This window comes from Stegodyphus dumicola, chromosome 5, assembly GCF_044657685.1.
Source record: "Stegodyphus dumicola isolate Sdum_Otavi_A_Nest chromosome 5, ASM4465768v1".
NCBI classification, from domain to species: Eukaryota; Metazoa; Arthropoda; class Arachnida; order Araneae; family Eresidae; genus Stegodyphus; species Stegodyphus dumicola.
Window position 1 is genome coordinate 46,626,668 of NC_140772.1, and position 22,609 is coordinate 46,649,276.

Here is a 22,609-nt window from a genome sequence, read left to right on the forward strand (position 1 = left end):
CTCTCATCATTAAATTTAGCTATCCTTCACTATACATATTTGGCTCTGCATCGTGAGCTTGGTGACTAACAACAATTGCTCCATTAAATTTTATCTTGCTTCTATCACTTACTGAGACAATTAAGCCTGAATTGCATTAGTTTACTTATTTATTAATTATACTTATGTCTATATCTTGCACATGCTTAAGGCTTATCAGAGTTCTGAATATATAAATTCCCATATCTGCTTAAGCCTTATTGAGGGCCTGCGCTAGATATCTTACCGCCTGCTGCAGTCTCTGTGGGTTCTAAATTCCGCGACTTGGTGCGGTCGTATGAGCCCTGGCGCTAGTTCTGGGTTGATGTGAATAACAAATCAGTTATTCTTTATTCAAATAGCCCTAAATGTAATCTTTGGGTCTATGAGTATCATACAAAAAATCTGTTTTTAGCATATGGAAAGAAATATATGGTAAATTTTTCCTCGTTAACATTTTTTAACACATTTAGCAGATACGCAGTAACGGAACCAAATTACTGATTATACAAATTTATGCTAAAATGATTGTTTCTTCAATAACAAGGTATTTTATTTAGTGTCGAAGTGAAATTAAGAATCGGGACTCTCCAGATGTTTTATTATGTGCAGAGGGGGGAATCAAATGCGCATGCGTAAAGCCTACGGGAAAAAATGTTGTTGGAGGTTTTGATGATCATTTTAGATCATTCCAGATAATGAATGTCCAGATTTCGGACTTTGTACTGTATAATATTTTGAGCTTAAAAAATATCTGTATTACATACAACAAGTGGTATATATAATTATCGTTATTTTAAACTTTTCAGCCTGAAGAAAAACACATAGACATCTTAAGGTGTAAAATTATTGAGAAGTTGTGAATAACTAATTATAATTGTCATTTGTGTTTACCTGTGCTCATTTAAATTGAATTATTTTCTTAAACAAAGATTATTCTCTGCTTTTTATTATTGATTAAATGACAAAGAAACTCCAAAAATCAATATTTCCATTTCATGTATTTATGCTCAGTTACCATGTTGTAGTTAAAAGTGATATAACTAATTACAGTAGAACTTTGATAATTAAAAATATTTGATTAATCAGATTGAATGGAATGTTCCTGTGGTATGAAATTTATTGAAATTAGTATTAAAATTTCTTTATAAGTTAAATTTTCATTTACTGGAAATATTTAATAAAATCAACTCTTTTTTTTTTTTTTTTTTTTTTTTTTTTTTTTTTTTTTGCTATTTAAGTTTACCTTGGTATCTTTTGGTGATTATTTACAAAAGAGAAAAAAAAGTTATGACTTAAAATTGCAAAATATTTATTGAATGGATATTTTATTTTTAATTAGGTATTTATCTCAAAACTCAATCAGTAAGCCTACTTACTTATTTCTTTATTTTATACGAATTTATTTTCTTTTGTTTGGCTGGATATTAGAATGGAATAAAATATTATCTTTAGCAATAGAATAATATTGTTATGAAATGTCAAGGTGCTCGAACACAAGCTGAAAGCTATATAAACCCTGCTGGTTTGCAGTCAGTTAGTATTGAAAGTGAGTGTGTGCCTCGTCTAGCGAGCTGATAGGCAGTCATTGAGCAAGTGTCTTGAAGTCTAGCGCCAAGTTGGTCGTCGAGTGCATCGAGAGAGTCTTTTAGTGTATCACGAGTTAGTGCATCGTCGAGTTTTATTTTAGTCTGTGCTGAGTCAAGTGCATTGCGAGTTGTAGCATGGAGAGTCTAGAGAGTACGTGGAGGTCCGAGAACAACCAAGCAGAGTCGGGAGCTGTACTCTGGTGCTTTGCAGTGAAGCTGTCTCCACGGTGATAGCCTGATAATCTGAAGGCTGTGTCACTGATTGTGTCAGTGTGTTTATAGTAGATCTTCGACGACTGTAAAACGTTACTTTGGAGCTGTCCTGATCAGTATTGGCTAAATAAAGTGTGTTTTGATACTTCATCAGGTGTCATCGTTGTAGCATGGAGAGTCTAGAGAGTACGTGGAGGTCCGAGAACAACCAAGCAGAGTCGGGAGCTGTACTCTGGTGCTTTGCAGTGAAGCTGTCTCCACGGTGATAGTCTGATAATCTGAAGGCTGTGTCACTGATTGTGTCAGTGTGTTTATAGTAGATCTTTGACGACTGTAAAACGTGACTTTGGAGCTGTCCTGATCAGTATTGGCTAAATAAAGTGTGTTTTGATACTTCATCAGGTGTCATCGTTATTCACTCCAAATCTACGAACCCCGTACGAAGGAGAAGGAAGAAAATAACGTAACAACTGGTGTCAGAAAAGAAAAACGTAACAATATAGAATATTACCTTTAGCGACTTTTATGCAAAATTACCCTAATCTTGAAGTTTACTTCCAGTTTCTTCCACTGCATGCGAATCCAACAAGTACATATATTAAAATTCAGTTTAAAATAAAAAATATAATGATTTGTCTCTAAAAACCGTTCAAACTTGGAGCATAATAAAAAAAAAAAAAAAAAAACACTCACAAAAATGCTAGGGCTAAAGCTGTCTGAAAATTTGGCAATATCTATGAAAGTGGTGGGTGTTACTATATACAGTCAAAAGTCATTAATCCGGACTCGTCGGGACTTCGGCGATTCCGTATTTGATTTTTCTGGATTATAGATCATCAGTTTAAATCTCGTAAGATGGCATGCAGAAATTCTAAAATTAAAAATATGAAACCGTAATTTATGAAATAAAGAACAATTATGATCTAAAGTGTATCAAAATTTACAAAAAAAAAAAAAAAAAAGCTTAATATTTATTTGTTTACTTTATTAAACATTTCTTTCAATGTAAGTTGTTCAAGTTGCTTCGTTTTATGTGATAATACTTTCTCTTTAATTCTATAAACAGACATAATTTCTTGTTCAATTACAAAGTTCCGCTGTTCAAGTCCCGTTAATTGCTGTGCCGAGAATACCGACTAACTTGTCAATCGAAATTTTTTCGTTTTCACCAACCTCTCTGTCACATTCTTCATGTCTTTATCCATTTTTTGCAGTATTGTTGGACATCGAAACATACTTTCGTTTTGTAGATCCTTTGGAAGTTCCAGCATCGGAAATTCCATTTGACATAATCGAAAGTTCAAGTTTACTTTTATAAAATTGCTCTTACAGTCTGCAAAAAATAATAAGCGGGATCCAATTCGAAGATTAAGGAACAACGCAATCATTAACATTAACTGAAATAGATAATTAGATAATTTTAGCTTACACCGTCCGCTATACATTAAACGCGCAGGCGAAAACGTATTCTGCACTTGCGCACACGCATATGCGCAGTAGTAAAGGTCTTACACGCACGCGTAAAACGCCTGTGCGCATGTGCAACGCGGCGCATGCGCAGAAAGTTTTTAGCTTTGAGGTCCGGATTATGGGTGTCCAAATTAATGACTTTTGACTGTAATAACCACTTTTTCAAATAATCCTGAAATTATCCTCTTTATGTAAAGGAAAATCAGTTGACTTCCATATGGTTTTCTGTTCTAGGTAGTTGGGTGGTGGTGTTTCTTTTTTTTTTTTTTTTTTTTTTTTTTTAAGATGTACTTTGCTAAGAATTTTCGAAGACTCAAAATAATCAGTTTTCTTCTATGTTGAGTTTCAAGGTTTTCAAAATTAGATTGTATTTTAAGAGGTGCCCATGAAGTTATGTGTGAAAGACAGAGAGTATGTGTGTGCGTATGCTCTAATTTTCACTTTAGGAAAACATTATCATACAATAATTAAGTACAATTGATATTTTTATTATGAACTTCAATCATATTAATTAATTTAGAAGTAGTATGAATTATCTTACATAATAGTTTATGAGTAAAAGTTATTCTACTTTAGAAAATGTTTATTTTGTTCTAGCAGAAGTGCGGACTTTGTCAAACATGAAGCTTGTTCATGAAGCATATGAGAGAACACAACAAGCTCTCATGGAATATACTGTCAGTTGCTATCCACAAATTACAGTGAGTACTTTTGTTTATGTATGCATCATCTATAGTGCCTGTATTATATCAAGACAAAATATAAATATATGTTACCTGTAAACTGTTAAAAAACCCATTGGACTGATATGTTTTGGGGAGGGATGGGTTTTTCTTTTAATGATCAAACACTATTTTTATTGTTTTGGTAAATTCAGTCGTGGTGTATTGAGGTCATAATAGTTTTACAGATTCAGCCCCAGTATGTAATATATTAATAAATGAAATCTGAAGCAGAAAAAAATTGTGTACAGTTTCACTTCCATTAATGGACATTCCCTATTAATTTGACTTTTCCTGAAATCCTGGGCTCTCAAAATAGGAAACTAAATACACTCATTTCAAAAACATGTTCACAAGAGGTTTAATACTGGTATAGTTCTGAAGTTAAAAATTTTTTGATAAAATTATGTGCAAAAACTGATATGTTTTTGTAGTATTTATAAAGCCAAAATTTTTCATTCATATTTACAAATACTCCTATCCTTCGATTTGCATGATTTTGGTTTTACACAGTTTAAAAATTAACATATTTCAAAAACTTCACGAAAATGTGTATTCGGCTGCATACACGCAAATACATTATATTTGGAAGTCATTTTCTGGTCTCATTCCTTTGGTAACAATTGTGGCAACAACAAAGATGGGAAATCCCCATAGTATGTATATGTGAACTAGTGCAGTATTAGTATTTTAGCAGCAAAGCTTACATCATTTTTATCTACATATTTGAATGCTTACTGGTAAGTTTTCAACATTTATATTTTTGTGGCATTTTTATAATTTACGTAAATTTTTTAAGGTTTTATAATGCCAAAAGATTTGAAAAAAATCATAAAAAGAAAAGTTATTTCTTAAGAAACAAAAATTAAAATATTAGATAACCTACATAATAAAGAGTAGCGGATGTTGCTAAGCTTTATTCCATGAATGGAAGCCACAATGACGGCAATTAGAAAATTGAAGACTCTAGTAGAAAAAGTGTAGCAGCTGGAATTTGTAGCAGTAAAATCACAATTTCATATGTAAGAGATGATATAATGGAAAAGACATAAGTCACATGGATAAAAAACCAAAATCAAAAACAGATTCCAATTGATACTAATGCTATTATAAATAAGGCTTTAGAGATTTATAATGTACTTAAGAATCAGTCACCGTCGACTTCGTCAGATGAAAAAAGATATCTTTTTCTGCAAGTCATGGTCGGCTTGAGAGATTTAAACCAAGACATTCCCTACATAATAAGATTGAATGGGGGAAGTGCATCTGCTGATTTTGATGCAGCACAATAATATCCAGCAAAATTTCTTGAACTCATTGCCACCAACTCCTACACTTCTGGTCAGATCTTCAATGCGGACAAGTCCGGATTGTTCTGGGGGGGAGAATGCCTGAAAGAATGTATTTAGCTAAAGCTTGCAAATCAGCTAGTGATAATAAGGTAATGAAAAGTCATATAACAATTCTTTTCTGTTACAATGATTCATGTGATTGTAAAATGAAACCATTGGTTACAGTCAAAAGTTGTTAATCCGGACTCGTCGGGACTTCGGCGATTCCAGATTTTCGATTTTTCCGGATTATAGATCATCAGTTTAAATCTGGTAAGATGGCATGCAGAAATTATAAAATTAAAAATATGAAACCGTAATTTATGAAATAAAGAACAATTATGATCTAAAGGGTATCAAAATTTACAAAGAAAAGGCTTAATATTTATTTGTTTACTTTATTAAACATTTCTTTCAATGTAAGTTGTTTAAGTTGCTTTGTTCTTTATGTGATAATACATTCTCTTTAATTCTATAAACAGACAAAATTTCTTGTTCAGTTACAAAGTTCCGCTGTTCAATTCCTATAATTGCTGTGTCTACCGACTAATTTGTCAATCGAAATTTTTTCGTTTTCAATAACCTCTGTTACTTTCTTCGCTATCGGAAGCGAATTATAATGACGAGGAATTTGATTTAAATCATATTAAAGACGGAGTACATCGAGATGAAATACTACATTTAGTAAAGAATTATAAGCCAAATAAAATAAAATCATCTGCCCTGAAGATAAGGATACTGCTGACAGATCAACTTCCAATTCATTGCGCGCCCGCCACAGCGTTAAAGATAAAGAAAGTTTAGATAAACAAATGTTAAAGTTTAGATAAACAAAGGATATATATGCCTTTATCTATTTTTTTCAGCAATTCCACTTTTTGTTTAATGAACTTCGAAATATACTTTTGCTTTGTAGATCCTTTACATATTATTAAAAATATATATCAGAAATTCTATTTGACATAATCGAAAGTTCAAGCTTACTTTTATAAAATAAGCCGGATCCAATTCGAAGATTAAGGAACAACGCAATCTGCAACATTAACTGAAATAGATAATTTTAGCTTAGCTTATACCGTCCGTTATACACTAAACGCACGTACTAAACGTAAACGTATTTTGTGCACTCGCACGAGCATATTCGCAGCCATAAAGGTCTTACGCGCATGCGCCAACACAACGCATGCGCAGAACATTTGTAGCGTTGAGGTCCGGAGTATAGATCATTCCGGATTATGGGTGTCCGAATTAACGACTTTTGACTGTATTAAAAAATCAAAAACACCACGCTCATTTAAAGGAATAAACATAAATAACCTTCCCATTTATTGCATTGCTAATAAGAAAGCATGGGTTACTGCCATAGCTTTCAATGAATGGTTTCCTAACATGTTAACATGTTCGTCCTGGATGTGAAAAGTTAGTTAAAAAAAAAGGGGGGGATTGCTTTTTAAGGCTCAGTGCATCTGGTCATCCTCAAGATTTATAACACGAAAATGTAGAAGTTATATTTATAACCGTATAAAGTTGGCCATTGTGCTCAGAGGGTTAAAATAGGTAGCAAAAGAACTCACTACTGATAAAGACATTTCAAATGCCTTTTGTAGGCACTGTGCTAAAATAAGTAGTTTCAAATCTACTATTAAAATAAAGAAAAATTAATCAACCTATACAAGGCAAAAATACATCTAGGTTTGAAAAGCTTTTCGATACTGATTTCGTTATGGAGGAGCTGAAAAATGGTCTTAGAACTTAGAAAAGTGAAAGGTAAGAGTGCAGGCCTTGATGGGATCTACCTGAATTCCTTACTATCCTTGGAGATTCTGCAAAACTTGTATTATTGAAGTAAACAACTTTGCCAAGTGCCTGGAGAAAAGCTATGATAATATTAATTCACAAACCTAACAAGTCTGTAGAATTTGGACAGTTATCTCTCTTACAAACATTATATGTAAATTAACTGAAAGATTGGTTGCTGACAGATTGTTGTTTATGTTGGACGAAGCTTGTGTGATTTCTGAATTCAGGAAGCTTTTCGAACACATAGATATACTGCTAAACAAATAGTCCACTTATTTCAAGAGATAAAGGATGGATTTCAGAGAAAGCAAGGTAAAGCTGACCTTCTGTGACATTTATAGCAACTTAACTTAATTTATAGCAACATAAATGGATTAAAAGTTTTATTGACCAGTGATTTATAATTGTTAAATATGGTCAAAATGTGACGGGTTATTATCGACAAATAAATCAAGATTTACCTCAGGGAGCAGTAATGAGTCCCATTCTTATTAATGTTATGACAAATGATTTAATTAACAATATTTCTAGATCTGTCCCAGGTATTAATATTTTGTTATTTGCTGATGATATAGTGATGAGTCCTACAGGATCTGACTTTGTTGACCTGGAGAGTGTCTTACAACAGGCCTTAAATATTCTTAACAACCTGAACTCATGAAAATAATATGATAGTAAATATTGAAAAAAACTACCTTCCAATTCTTCTCCCTTTAGTACTAAATACCATGACATTCACCTTCATTATAATTATAAAGATATAAGCAGAACATGTGCTACTGTTGCAGCCACTGGTTGATGACATTTGAGGCTCTATTAGAGGTGTTCGCTTACACGTCAAACTATTATGCTACCAGCGTATCAAGGACTCTAAAGAGACTACTATATTCTAAAGTATTTAATAAAACATCACTCAGGTATATAACATACAATTCATCTTCAATAAGCCTAACTGACTACAGAAACATATTTTCCTAATTCTATGAATTGCCCTGATGCCATTCTCATGAAACCAAACTAACAACAATTATTAGTGGCCAAAAAGTAAAAGTAATAAGTATTGTAAAATTATTTAAGTAAAACATTAAAGGAAAGTAAGTACCAAATACAAACTACATTGTTTTGAAATCCAACAAGAGGTGTTATATTTACAGTCTGTAGAAGTTATGTTCGTCCTGTTGTTGAATATGGTAATGAGTTTTTAATACTGCTTTAGGATCTGTTAGAAACAGGGTTGATATTTTTGCAAAACATGTTGTGATTGATCACTGGTGGCACAAAATCAACTGCTATGGAATTATAGACAGATTTGGAGCCTTTAAGTGAAAGGTGCCAGAGCAGTGCTATGAATCTTGTAAAAATTGTAAGAAGAAAAGAAAATTTTTTAAATTGCTATAGACCATCAAGTGAAAGACTGAAGACTCTTAAATCATTCCTTTCAACTGTATATTCTTCTGCATCCAATTGGCAGATTTTCTCACAGGAGTGAAATCCCATTTTAAATTTAGATAAGCTGCAAAAACACCTGGATCTTGTTTGGAATGTCAACAAACACCTTTCAACTCTGAATGAGTTAAAAAAAAAGTGCTGCTCTGGCTACTGTACATTACAGGTGCCCTCCAGACTAGTTGTTCCATGTTTAAACAGATGGTTTAGCAGAAAATGCAGTAAAAAATGCTGCTGCTGGAGCCTATGCAAGTAGTTTTAGTATTAGCTTCCCTGTTGGGAAGTACTGTAACAATTTTGATGGAGAGATAGCAGCTATAGCATATGCAGTTGATGAATTTAAAAAAAGCCTGGATCAAAATAGTGTGCTTTTCATTGATTCACAAGCTGCTATTTTGTCACTTACCAGTTCTATATATAATGAAAATACCAGGTTCATTCTTGTAAAATAAAACTTCTTGAGCTAAGGGAAAACAGAAAGAGAATGATCCTTCAGTAGATTCCGACTCATTGTTATATTTTTGGAAATGAGCAGACAGCCAGACTTGCCAAGGCCGGATCCCTTATGGCCAAAGCTGATTCCCCTTAAGTTTATTGTAGACAACTCTATCAAGGCTAATTTTTAACCTTGCTTTTTTTTACACTTTCATCATTTTTGGGTTGCTCATTGACTAATGGCAGAAATGCCGAAGATGGGTGTAAGATAAGAATAATAATAATAATAATTTGAGAAGGATCATTGCATAAGTTAGAGAATTTGCAGATTGTACATTATTTCATACTTTTTTTTTCCTAGTTTTTACATTAAATTTGAATTATTTGCAACTAGCGAGTAATTAATAAAATAATACTCATGCCTTAGACACTAGTGAAGTTTACTGAATGTAAAACTGCAATAAAACCTTAGACTATCCTGAAAGCTTGAGAAGTACTGAATTCCAGATAGTTAAAAGTATGAAAACAAAATTCATATCATAAAAGCCAAATAAGTGGGGAAATTTTCCATTCTAAAATTATAAAACAATTATGGTACTTGTTACCAACTTGGATATCAAAAGCTAACGTCTAAAATTATGTATTTTGAATTTTTTTAATTGCATTTTAGACATAAAAGCCAGTGTATAAGCCATAGGCATAAACATAAAAGTAAAACAATTGATCCAATTATGAAATCCCGCTAAGTAGAGATATCACTGAGCTTTTCAACAGAAGTTTAAAAGAACATATTATTTAGTTAGATAATGAAGAGATACAAATTGTGGTTACAGTTTACAAAAAATTAAAAATCATGTGTAATTTTTCATATTACACCATCATTGTTTATCTGTTTTCAGATTTGCATATCAAAGCTTTTGTTTCTGCCTAGATCCTGTAACTTTGAAAATACTCCACTTCATGCAATCCCAAATACTACTATGTTTTTCAAAATGCAAAGGGAAAAAATACAATTTACATTCTTTTTTAAAAAAATTAAATCAGCATATCAAGAATTAATCAAATTTACATTAAAACTAAACTAACTTATGATTGTGTTGGAATGTCATGCTTATCCATTATTGGCCCTAAATCATCTTTTTTGCCAACAATGTATATGTGTTTATAGTATTATGAGCTCTATAATGGCATTGCAAATCTCTCATTTACTGAATTTTTTTGGAGGAAAAAAGTTCCTAAAATTCTAAAATATGTTTAGTTTTTTTTTAATTTAATGTGGTTTATCATTAGAGTTTATAAATAGAGATAGCCCAGATGGAATAACATATGGAAACATTTTGTAGGACACTAGATAAATATAAATTGAGACTTTCATGGAATGTTATGGATTTTTTATATTTGAAAAATCATAAAAATATATAACATAATTCTATAAAAAGTATTATTTGTTTTAATTAGGTGTATCATGGATTAAATGTATTTTCATTTAACTAATCAGTTTAAAAGGCAAAAAAATAATATTTTGAATATATTTGAGCTGTTGTTTTTAAGTAGCTTAGTTTGTTAATCAATAACAGATGATTAAATTTGGAAGATAAATATCTTGCATTTGGCCCAGAGGTGACAGACTCAAATAAAAAGTCAATCAACTCAGCATCGGTTTTGAAGATTCCTGAATAGCCACTCAAGGGTTGAACATTATGTATTTCAAAATTATATATATCCACCAGCAAAATACTTTTACAATCTTAAACTGGTCAGTAAATGAATAAATAATGAATTAAACTGTTAATGAAATGCCTATCGTTACAATTACATGAAACCACATGCTAATTCTGTCGTTATATTTCATATTAGTCTCATAAGATTAATGATATTACTTGTAACATGCAAAAAAATGGTTAATATTACTTGTATATCATTACAAAAGTGAAACCCCATGCTAATTCTGTCATTATATTTCACATTAGTGTCATCAGATTAATAATATTACTTGTAACATGTAAAAAGGTGATTAATATTACTTGTAACCGGCAAAAAAAAAAAAAAAAAAAAAAAGTAGAATTGAAGTTCTTGATTAATAAAAGAATATTTCTCTGCTTCTTAGCCCCTTGTTACCATGTTTCCCACTTTTAACATCAAAAACTGTAGAAGTGCTAATGTTATCTATTCCTATTTGCTGCCAGTGTGAATATGCATGCTTGCGTGTGTGAAATAAAACACTTATGAGATACATTTAAGCTGGAATTCAGCGAAAAATTGAGGATAAATTAATAATCTACTATTATCCTATTAATTTAATTAATATACTAAAATAAGTTAACTTCCTTACTCAAAATGTATTAGATAACATGCTTTAAAAGATTAATTTTTTGCATTTATATAAGAAAAACTACCATTAAATTTACTGTGCTGTATTTTTACAAAATTAAAATTTTGTTAGTTTACATTCAGAAATGAACATACGCATTGGCAGATTAAGTGGTCACTAGTTATTGGAATTTTATTGCATCTGCTTATCGGTGTATTTTCTGTTTTGATTCAGTGTCTATTTTTAGTGTAATTTTGAGCATCATTTAATCCTGTCTTATCTTTTTTCCAGGATAAATTCTCTCATTTGCTACAGGTATTGCCTGAAATTCATGTGATCAGTGAAAGGGGAGAAGATTTCTTGTTATATCGACATCTCAGTGGCAATGCGCCAACACAGACTTTGCTCATGGAGATGTTGCATGCTAAGAAGAAATAGCACTAGAATGCACACAGTGAAATTTATATTTTTCTGTTGAAATTTTAAAAGTGTAACTGCCATTAATTGAACTGTTTCTTAACTGCCAGGAAAAGACTTCTGGATCTTATGCTGCACATTCCATATGGCGGGCCAACAGAATATGCCCTTGGGATGTTGGATTTGAGATCCAGCTGTTTTAAACAAACAGACCACTTGATTGTTGTTTTCATCTCAAGCACATTATTATGTACATTACAAACAAAACATTTCATACACAGTATGACTAACAAAGCATTATATGTCCATTCATCATTAACTGTGTTTGCTGTTATATTGTAATTTCCCCTCATACATTTTTTTAAATTCTCCTAACATTGTACATTTGAAAGGGAGATTTTTTTTTTTTTTTTTTTTTAAATGGTTAGCATTGTTTGTTGTTTAAAGTTGTGCTGCCTATGGATCAGATTGTGGTATTTTTTTGTACATTTCATAGATTATGTATCATCTCTGAGCCAGAATGAAATGTATAAGTAAGAGTATCGAATGTGTTACATGACAATGTAGCATCGGCACTGCAGCTTTATATATATTTCACATATGCATTTTGTTGACCTCATATGTCTCAGGGATATGACAGAATGTAAACACACAATATTCATTTCAAGAAATTTATCAGCAATAATGATTCATTTTATAACTCAATTTGCAGTGTGTGGCACAGTGCTTTTATTTAACTTGTATTATGTGGTACAAAGGATTATTTTTATGAACTAGACTAAGGTAATAGTGCAAATTTTGTTATTCTGGATTTTTTATTTTATGTTTCTGGTAGACATTTTAATTGAAATATAGACGTAAGTTTATTATATCACTTTTCATTTATTGTTTTTAAAACCTTTTTATTAATATGATTTTCAGTTAAATTTAACATGTTTATACTTCATATTTAAAAAAGTATTTTTATTATTACACAGTCGGTGTTTTTAATAGAATTCTTTCGGCAATACTTATTTAAGTATTTCTAATCAAACCCCCTCTCCTTTAAATAAATAAATATATATATATATAATTGAAATGGTCTGCAACATGTAATGTTATAATTGTGTAAAAGTATACCATAGTCTTGTTTTGAATTTTGTTTTATTTTTAAAATATTCAGTTTCAGATGCTCCATTTCTAATACACTCCTGATCGTAGGATAATTTTTGCTATCAGTATAGAAGGCAAACAAGAGTATTGTTTATTTTTTCATAATATGTATTACCCAATTCCTTGCTAGCATACTGCTGTGTTGTTCACAATACTTGAAAGAATCAGTAAAATAACTATTTTTTTATAGTTTTTTAATAAATTTTAATGAAAAATATTGATTTCTTTTAATTCAAAATATTAACTTTATTAGAAAAAAAGGAACTATAATTAAAAATATATGTATGAAAATATGCATTAATTATCATGGTGTAGATTAGGATTCTGTCTGGAGAATTAGGATTTTGAGTGTTGGAATTAATCTGATCAAGATTAAAAATTTGTTTCTGAAAAATTGCACTATTTGATTCTTCCTTACTATTAAAATAACAAAAAAAAAAAAAAAAAAAAATATTAATTTATTTAATTTTTTTTTTTTTTTTTGATTTTATTTATTTAAAGAACAGAAATCTAAATAAAGTACATTCATATTTATAACACAATAATATTATAAAGAAATTATCTGTGTTGCTTCTTTTTTGTTCTTTAAAGTTAATTAAATTAAAAAAGTTACAAATTGAAAGCTTATTTCTTTTATATTATCATACACATTCTTTTCTGGCAATGTCTTTGTTATGTTTGTAACTAGGATTTCATTTCTTTCTTTTACTTAGAAACATAAGTGACTATAACAGTGAAATCATTGTTTGAAATACAGATATTTTATTAGCAATCATGTTACCACTTAGAAATATATTTTTACTGCACTGGTTCAGTTATTGCAGTTGAAAGGTACATTAAAATGTGATAAAGGGTTTGTAATAATTAGAATAGTAACTTTATAACTGTAGAAAAAAGAAATTTCACATTCAAGGGGAGTGGGACAGGATAAGTCATGAAAATTTAGAAATCTTAGAATATAGTTATATATCTAAGTTATATATCTTAGAATATATCTATAGTTATATATCTATAGAATATATCTATAGTTATATATCTATAGTTATATATAATATATCTATAGTTATATATCTTAGAATGTAGTTATATATAATCTTAGAATAAATTAGTTTTTGTTCCTTTAAGCCTTTCATTATAGAGAAATAAGACATATATAGACAAATATGCATATTTTTGGTAAAACAATATTCAAATATATTAAAATTTTTAGAGAAAATTCGGACTGTTAATGCTAAAAAATTCTATTTAATGTTAATATTAGTTAAGTAAAGTTGTTTATTCACTGAAACTTTAAAAGGGTATCTGCTTTTTTCATGACAATATGTATTTTTTTTAAAGAAATAAGAAAACATTACATATTTTCTTAATTTAATTTTTTGCCTTGGAAAAGAAAAATCAGAGGAGATACTGAAATTAATTTAATGGAGGTAAAATAATGACAAAAATGTTAATTTCTATTAAGAGCTAGCTTTTAATTTGACAGATGTTTGATTTGGAACTGTGTCACACACATACACCATCCTAAGTTTAAACTATTTTTCATTTGTAGAGTAATAATTACAGATGTTATTGAGTGTGTAATTTTTAATACCATTTTTAATGCAGTGTGCATGTAAGACTATATTGCTGTTTCAAAAGCTTAAAGAAGTGTTTTCTTGGTGTGCAAAGTAGAAATTGTTGTAGATAATACATTCCTTGTCTTTGTTTGTAATTATTGCATTTTTTTAACATACTCTAGCATTATATTCAGTTCTGCTTTTAAGCGGTGTTGGTTTGTTTCAAAAGGAAACTTTTTGTACCTTTTAGTGCATTGGAAATACTTCTCTAAAAAGTGAATTGTAAATCATGCTATTTGCTGCTTATGCAGTGCAATAGTTCTCCTAATAAGAATGTAAGTTCTTAATGCTGATAATTACGAGTGCTCTTTTTAAAAGTCATTTCATAAATTATATGTGATACTGTTGAATATGCTTTGACATTGTCATGTGTTTTTGTGCAAATAGATATTTTTACACTGATGGCTATTTAAAGGTGATACCCATTCTGCAGAACTTGATTGGATAATTTCTTGAATGCTGATTGCTTTTTTAATGTTATTTGAAAACGTTTTAATGCTGTAGCATATATTTTCTGTTAATTTCCATATTTTTCGTATAATTGGTTTACTTGTTAATCTAATTGTCATAATTTTAGAATGAAATCTTGTGTAATCCCCTTTTTACATTCTTGGTCTATTTTATGAGGTGAACAGAGTTTTTCAGGGTGCTAATTATTTCTCTAAATTATTATTAAATTAAAAATTTTATTAAGTGGTACCTAAGTAAATAAGATTCTATAAGCATGCCATTTTGTTGCCAGTGTTATATAAAGTTCATTTTTAGCGCTTTATTGTTAAGGATAACCTCTCCCCCCCTGAATTCTCCTACTTTTGTTTTCTTGAATAAATGTTACTGAAAATATTAGGAAAAATTGGAATAGTCCTCTGTTAGCCATGATAGGGGTCAGTGAATTGCATGTTTTAGTTAAAATTGTGTGCTACAACCTTAAAAGATTTATTATAAAGAATTAACTTTATATGAAAGCAATATTTTTATAATATAAAGGGGAGTCTTTGAAGTGATTAAAGTTTTCATATTTTAGCTATATATAGACTTTGCTTTTTTATATGCAAAACACTGGTTTTAGCTTTAAAAAAAAGTTAGAAAAAGAACACACTAAACATCTCTGAAAATAATACGCATCTTATTATAAAAATTAAGTAAAAAGTTGTTAAAAGTACTATGAACTAAAGATTATTTTTGTTACTTTCTTTTAGATATAAATTGCTCATATTTGTATTTGTTTTGTAAAATATGTAGTTAGTCAATACAAGCCAGTGCTTGAAATCTAAATGTTGCATATTTAATTGTATATTTGATGGCTGGAAATATATTTTTTTTAAATCCATTAATTTCTTTTCCCTAATATTTTCTTCCACAATCTGTATGATGTGATTGGTTAGCAGTGAGAAGATTTTCAAAATTAAATGTCTTCCATCTTAACATTTCTCTAAATTAACTTTCTATCATTTAGCAACAACTTAAAAATTTTTGCTTAAGTCATTTGATATTATAGTAAGGATGACTATAAAAAATAAATTTTGAATTTTTAATATGTATGTTAGCTTTTAATCAACATTCATCTATGTCATGTACATCATTTATTTTTAAAATGCACATCAATGTGAATAATTTTTCTTTATGAGGGAGAAATGAAGATATGAAACATAGGATAGTATGCTAGACCTAAATGAAATTTTTCTGATTTGAGTTTTCCGATTATTCGTATATTGTGATTTATATAAATTGCAAGTAACTGATCCAAGGCATCAGTGTTTGTAATGCATGAAAAATTTTTGGTATGTTTAAAAGCATGGACGGGACCATTTTTCAAAGAAAAGGTGAGGTGTAACTTTCTAAAAAATCTTCTCATTGCATTCTTTGAATTGTGAAATAGTGAGAAAAATAATTGAAAATGTTTGCATAAGTGTGACTTTTGTATATGGAAATGGAGACAATGGTAGTCTTGGTAGCATTGCTGCGACGCGCACAAGGATCTTGTTTCCTGCATGAAAAAATAAGTTGTTTCTGAAACTGTTCTTAAGCATAAATTTCTGAAGTTCCTTCTATTTTCTGAATGTTTAGAATTTATGACAAATGAATGGAGTAAAACAAATCAGGCTTCTGGTATATTATGACTGGTATAAGAGAATATCTGATATCTTGGGAATTTTATTTCTAAGCTAAAGTAACATATATGATTAAAAAAAACTTTTTTTCTCAGGAAAAAAATATCATATCCTTTATATACATGGCAGGTAAGAAGCATTGCTCTTTATTATCCACAAAAAGTTTTGAATATGTATGCAATTTTTCTTTCATGAGGTTGCGAGAATTTGCTTTTATATATCCCTATGTCAGATGTAAACATTTAGTTATTTTATTTAAATAATCACAGGTTGGTACAGATGTAAATTGTCTCAAAGTGGGATTAAATAAATGAGAATTTGAAAATAATTATAAAGTTTCCCCTTCTCCTAATTTTTTTCTCCCTATTAGTTAGCCACTGTTTCTACGATGTTTACTATTCTTTTATTTAGGTTTGTGATTTCGATTATGTGAACAATCCAACTTTATTGGAAAACAGAATATTCTTTATATACCAGACATAATAATATAATATGAGGTCTCTTCTTAAAATATAGAGGCACCCTGAATGTCTCAGGAAATGGCCTAAATGTATCATTATTTGGCAGAAAATTGGAGTGGACTTCATTAAAAAAAACATTCTGCTTATGACTGTTCAGCTAAAAAGAGCATGCCTTTGAATAAGGTGATGTAGCTTCATAGATAAATGTTCAATAAGAGAGGCTGGGCAGATTTGTTGATCTATTCATTGTGATTGTGAAGATTATGGTAATTCAGTACAAGTGCTTGCTGAGCAGTCCCTTGCTCTTGAATTGAGCAGTTGTGTAGTATTCTTCATGTATGCTCTGTGAAGTCCATTCTAATTATTTGTTAAATTATGTCAAATGTACATGTATGATTTCCAAGATATTCAGAGTGGAATGATACTTTCTGAGCAGACCTTATAGTGCAGAATATTATTTTTGTTGCAATATTAGTTGTAGATATTTGAAAATGGAGTGGAATGTCTTCTGAAGGTTTCAAGTGTAATTGTACTCTATTTGGAATTTGAAAACATTAAAAACTGTTGTGTAGATCATTCTTTTGATAATTCTGTAACTCTTAAACAAATTAGAAATCATTTTAACATTCTATTATTAATTTATGTATTATTGTTAAAATATTAAAAACAAAAATTTTATACTTCTGTAATAACTTGTGTATAAATAGTATCCTTTAAAACGGTTGAAATGTGAAAAATAATGCTATGAAAAGTGAGTAATTGTTTAAAGTCGGAAATATACCCCTTCATCACAACTGCCAGGATAACATTTACTTTGTTAGAGAATCCTTCTGAGTAGTATTTTTGTGCATACTATTTTTTGTCATTAGTCTGTTAACTCTATTTAAGAACAGTTAAATGTTCCTATTAGTCAAAAGAAAAAATTTTTTTATGCTGAGTAATTAAAAATCATGTTTTTTTTTAATATTTTACTACATGATAATTCAGAATTTAAATTATGATTATTCATTTCATCTATGTCTGTCAAATATTTTTCCTCAAAAGTACTTTTTCCAGACCTTAAAGAAACTGAATAATGAATTATTTCCAATACCATATCCGTTATTTGTAGATAATTAATTTTGTTCTTGTTAATCAATAGCAAACATGAAAAGGTGCTAGTTCCCAATTTCAGGATATATTTATATTCTTCCTATGAGTTTTAAGCCATTTATATTAGGAAAAAAATATCTATATATGTTTATTTACATCTACATATGTATACCTTATATTGATTATAATTATTCAAGTATGATGAATTAATTATTCAAGCATTAAAAAAAAAATAACCGTTTCTCATAATTTGAAATGATGTGTCTCTTTCAGTTCAAAAATATGTTCTTATCTCTAAAATATTTCATTTGGTGCATAATAATTTTGAAAATTGAGGATTTTTAATAACTTATTTGTTGTACATATTAAAATTTGAATGCTAATCATTATATAAGTTTAAGGGATATCTTAGATTTATAATGTATATTAAAAGAGACTGAACTGCTAAATTCAAGGAACAACGTGTTTACTTGTCAGTTCTCATGAAATAATTCTGTTACTATGATTGGTAATGTTTTTCATCCATTTTTACTTCAAAGCATAATTTTGTTTTGTTTGACTGAATGCCTTCTCTCTGATTATTTCTTCTAATCAGGAAAATTGGGCTGTTCTTTCTAACATATTGAATACAATTTCTAATAAAAATAAAAAGTTAAAATTTAGCTTTTTCTTAAAATATTCTTGTGACATCAGCAGTGAGAATACTGTTTTTGTGTCGTAAATTTTTATTTTTATTTATTCTTTCTTAGCATTCTTTCTTGTAAAATATTTCTTTGAATTCGTTGAAATTACAATATTTTTTTCTTATTATTGTATAAGATGATGTATTATTTATTCATCTTTCAAAGGAAATTCTAAGTTTCATATAGATATTTTAGTTTTATATCTATTTCTTCTTAAATAAGATTAAAAGAAAAAAGTGCATTAAAGGAACAAAGTGTTAAAGCAAGTTATTTTCCTAGAATGTTAAGAATGAATTAAGAAAATAAAAAATTATTCTATTGCCTGTTATAGTAAGATTGACATATGAACAAGAATTGAAGTTATTTGAATTAAGATTTTCTAATATATGAAAGTATTTATGCAGCTCCTAGGATTTTTATATTTTTCTTTCATAAAAATTATTTAAAAAAATATTACAATTTTGAGATTATTAATAAATAGAAAATTATGTCAATTGCTTTGATAACACTGGTATGTTAAATGTGTTATACTCTTCTGTGTATAGTTATGTTTATGAACAGTTTCAAAACTGAATGTCTGCTTCATGTAATGTGCCTCAAGAGTCGATGAAATATTGTGCACTTGGATAAATGTCCAGAACTTTAATCATAGATTCATGCATAGTATTGTTTTTAAAAGTATCATTTATGATTGTTGGCGTCTGTATTATCACAGAGTTATTTTGTTGACTGAAATAATGTTCTCTATGCCAGCAATGTTTGTAAAAAGAATTTTTCAGAACAAAAAGTTCTGATGAGTGAGTGTTGTGAAGAAAGCTGATAAGCTTTATTGTACTTGTTAATGAGATCAGAGTATTTTAAATACAGCACATAGTTTTAAAAGTTTATGATGCCTTATAAGAAAATGCATACATGGATATATTTTATCCATAATGCTTGTTAGCAAATAGTGAAAAATAAAATAAACATAGTTTAAATATGTGAAAGTTGCAGATACAGGATTTCTAAGGATGTGTTTTTAATGAAAGATAGCTAAAAATAAAATTAGCATTTCAGATAATGGTAGAGTGATTGATATGATTTAATATCATTAGAAACCTAGTCACATTCAGTCACATTTGAAGGAGATAATATAATGTATGATCTTTTGCATTGCTGAGTAACATTAAATAAAATGGAAGCTGCTCACTTTTCAGCCATTTTGACACTTCACAGATCAAAGTTTATAAATAATGTAATGTAAATTGAACTGTAATGTAAAGATAACATTGAATAATCTATAGTCAAATTTTCATAGTAAGTGTATGACTTTTTCAATATAAATTTGTGTGTGTGTTTAGAAATTTTTAAATATGAGAATTACGGATGTAAAAGATTTTGCATTTTCTTATTGACAGATTGATTTAATAAGTAGAATGACATCAAGATTAAATATTTTGATTCATAATTTGTATCAGCTTTAAATATTTCTATGCCCAAAAATTAACAAAAATCATTAATTGAAATTTCAAGTCTTTTGAGATACATCTTTTAAAAATAATCTTTTTATTTAACCCTTTCAGCATTACTGGTTTAGCCCTGAAATTTCAAAGTTCCTCAAAATTTTATAAATAAATGGTATTTTCGTGCTTATAATTTAGAAAATGACTCTCCCACTTTGTACCTTGATTCCTTTTTTTCCAATATACATCCAACCCAAAATCTGCCAGAAATTAATTTTCATGTGTAATGAATACAAAAGCCACCCTTCTATATAGAATTTTCCATCCATAATGCTGAGAATACTTTTTAATGTAATCTAATCTAAGTGTTTTAATTATTTTATACTTTTCAATTTAATTTTGTACTGACGGTTTACATTCCAGTATTATAAAAAATCATTTTTTCAGTCTTATGTTTTTAAATATATTTTGATAATGGAAATAGTTTCATGTAAATAATTTATGATTTCAGAATTTCTAAATTATGCACTAACTATATAAATCTCTCTTTTTTTAACTAATTACTAGTGAATGATTTAGTAGTATTTATGATGTTAATTGTAGACTTTTTAACTTAATAATTTAAACTTTAACTGTTAAGAACATGATGATAAATATTCGGGTTCAACTCAGTTAAAATAAAATTTCGTTCTTTCATTTGATAATTATCCTTATTTTTAAATTGCAGATATATATATATCAGTTACAAGATATTGATATTGTTTTTAAAGTAATCAAATAAAAAGCAAATCGGATCTGATTTTATAACATTTTTTTAGTAATGCTGCCAAAATTTGATGATATTTTCAGTGTCATGGAAATAATTAAATCTGCACGAAAAGCATAAATAATGGGATCTCATTTGAAACAAACACACATTAAAAATTTTAAGTAAACAGATATTGTTATTATTACTGGCATAAAACTGATATGAAGTAAAATTTCAGGTTGCTGTTTATTATTTCCATAATACTGCCGTGATTTTGCATTTTTATATAAACACATCAGGCAGTTTATGTTGAAATATCAGTATTTAGTTTTTTGAGTAATATGATAACAGCTTTGTATTTAACTTGTTAATTCGTTACATACATTTCGCATAAATTTTTTTAAAAAGTTATGTTTTAGAAAGAAATACATCTCATGCATGCACAGAAATTTGCTTAAATATATATATGTGTATGTGTGTGTGTTATTTTAATTAAGTTATTTTCAAGGTTAATTTTTTTCAACATTCGATTCTTGAAAACATTAAAGTATCATATCAATTATATTCATTTTATATTCTCAAATCCTTAGAAATCCTATATTGTACATATTGAAGTGTAACAAAATAGCATTTCATTTGAGGAACAGAATCAAATAAAGTCAAAAATTGATGCTATAGCTTTTATTGATGTGAAGAAGGCTTTTTTTAAGTTTCAGAGTCTATTTTTGTGCTTCTAGTTAGCTAAAAACAACTGACCAGAGTAAAGTACAAATTATATTTACTTGGTGGTTCTTATTTTCTATCTGAGAAGCTATTTTGTTACTCTGAAAGGAATTTGATGTAGGAAAGTGATGTGAATGGCATTGCACATAAATGCAGCATTAAAACTTGTATTTGGATGTAGGGAGAAGAAATATATTTCCCTTATTATGCAATAAAACTGTATAAAATAGCAGTTACTATTGTAACTTTGTTTTGTCCAAATCGATATTAATTCCTTTCCCTACACATTCAGTTTTAATGCTGTATAAGTGTTTGTGAGATAGTGATTTGTAAAGATGCAGATTTTTTGTGAGAAGTATTTTTTGATCTGTGTTAAACATCATGTTTTCTGCATGTAAACAAAAGAAAAGATATTTGCACATGTATTTTTTTATATTATTGTTGCTGAAAGTATGGAGCCATTTACAGATTGTGATTTCAGGCTCTACAATGTGCTGGCATTGTAAATAAAGGTGTTTGTTGTTTTATTACTTGGTTTCAGTTTCTGTACTTCATTTCATATACAATAGCCATACTTAATGAGGAATCTCATATACAATAGCCATACTTCAATGATTTCTAAAATCATTGAAGCCATAACAAAACATTTACAATTTAAAGTATGCGGTTGCTTGGAAAGTCTCAGCCACCTTAGAAGAATATTTATTTTATGCAAAATGGAAAGTTGGTAATTTTGAAGAGTAGGCATCATTTGCATACATAATCTGCTGATGTCCAGGCACATTTTGATCTTTATCACTCTAGAGCTGAGTTGTCATTCACTCACTCA

The 22,609-nt window shown here is 29.0% G+C and overlaps 1 protein-coding gene across 2 annotated transcripts in view; it reads left to right on the forward strand.

Moving 5' to 3' along the window:
- Positions 1-22,307, forward strand: part of ftz-f1 (ftz transcription factor 1) — a 287,571-nt gene extending 265,264 nt beyond the window's left edge. Inside the window, exons 5-6 of one of the 2 annotated variants that reach the window (XM_035349952.2) lie at positions 3,888-3,991; positions 11,627-22,307. In XM_035349952.2, coding sequence (XP_035205843.1) covers positions 3,888-3,991; positions 11,627-11,773 — 251 coding nt within the window. In that variant the 3' untranslated portion in view covers positions 11,774-22,307. The remainder of the gene's footprint in view (positions 1-3,887; positions 3,992-11,626) is intronic. The other variant, XM_035349961.2, reaches the window with a different exon arrangement.
- The last annotated feature ends 302 nt before the right edge of the window (positions 22,308-22,609 follow it).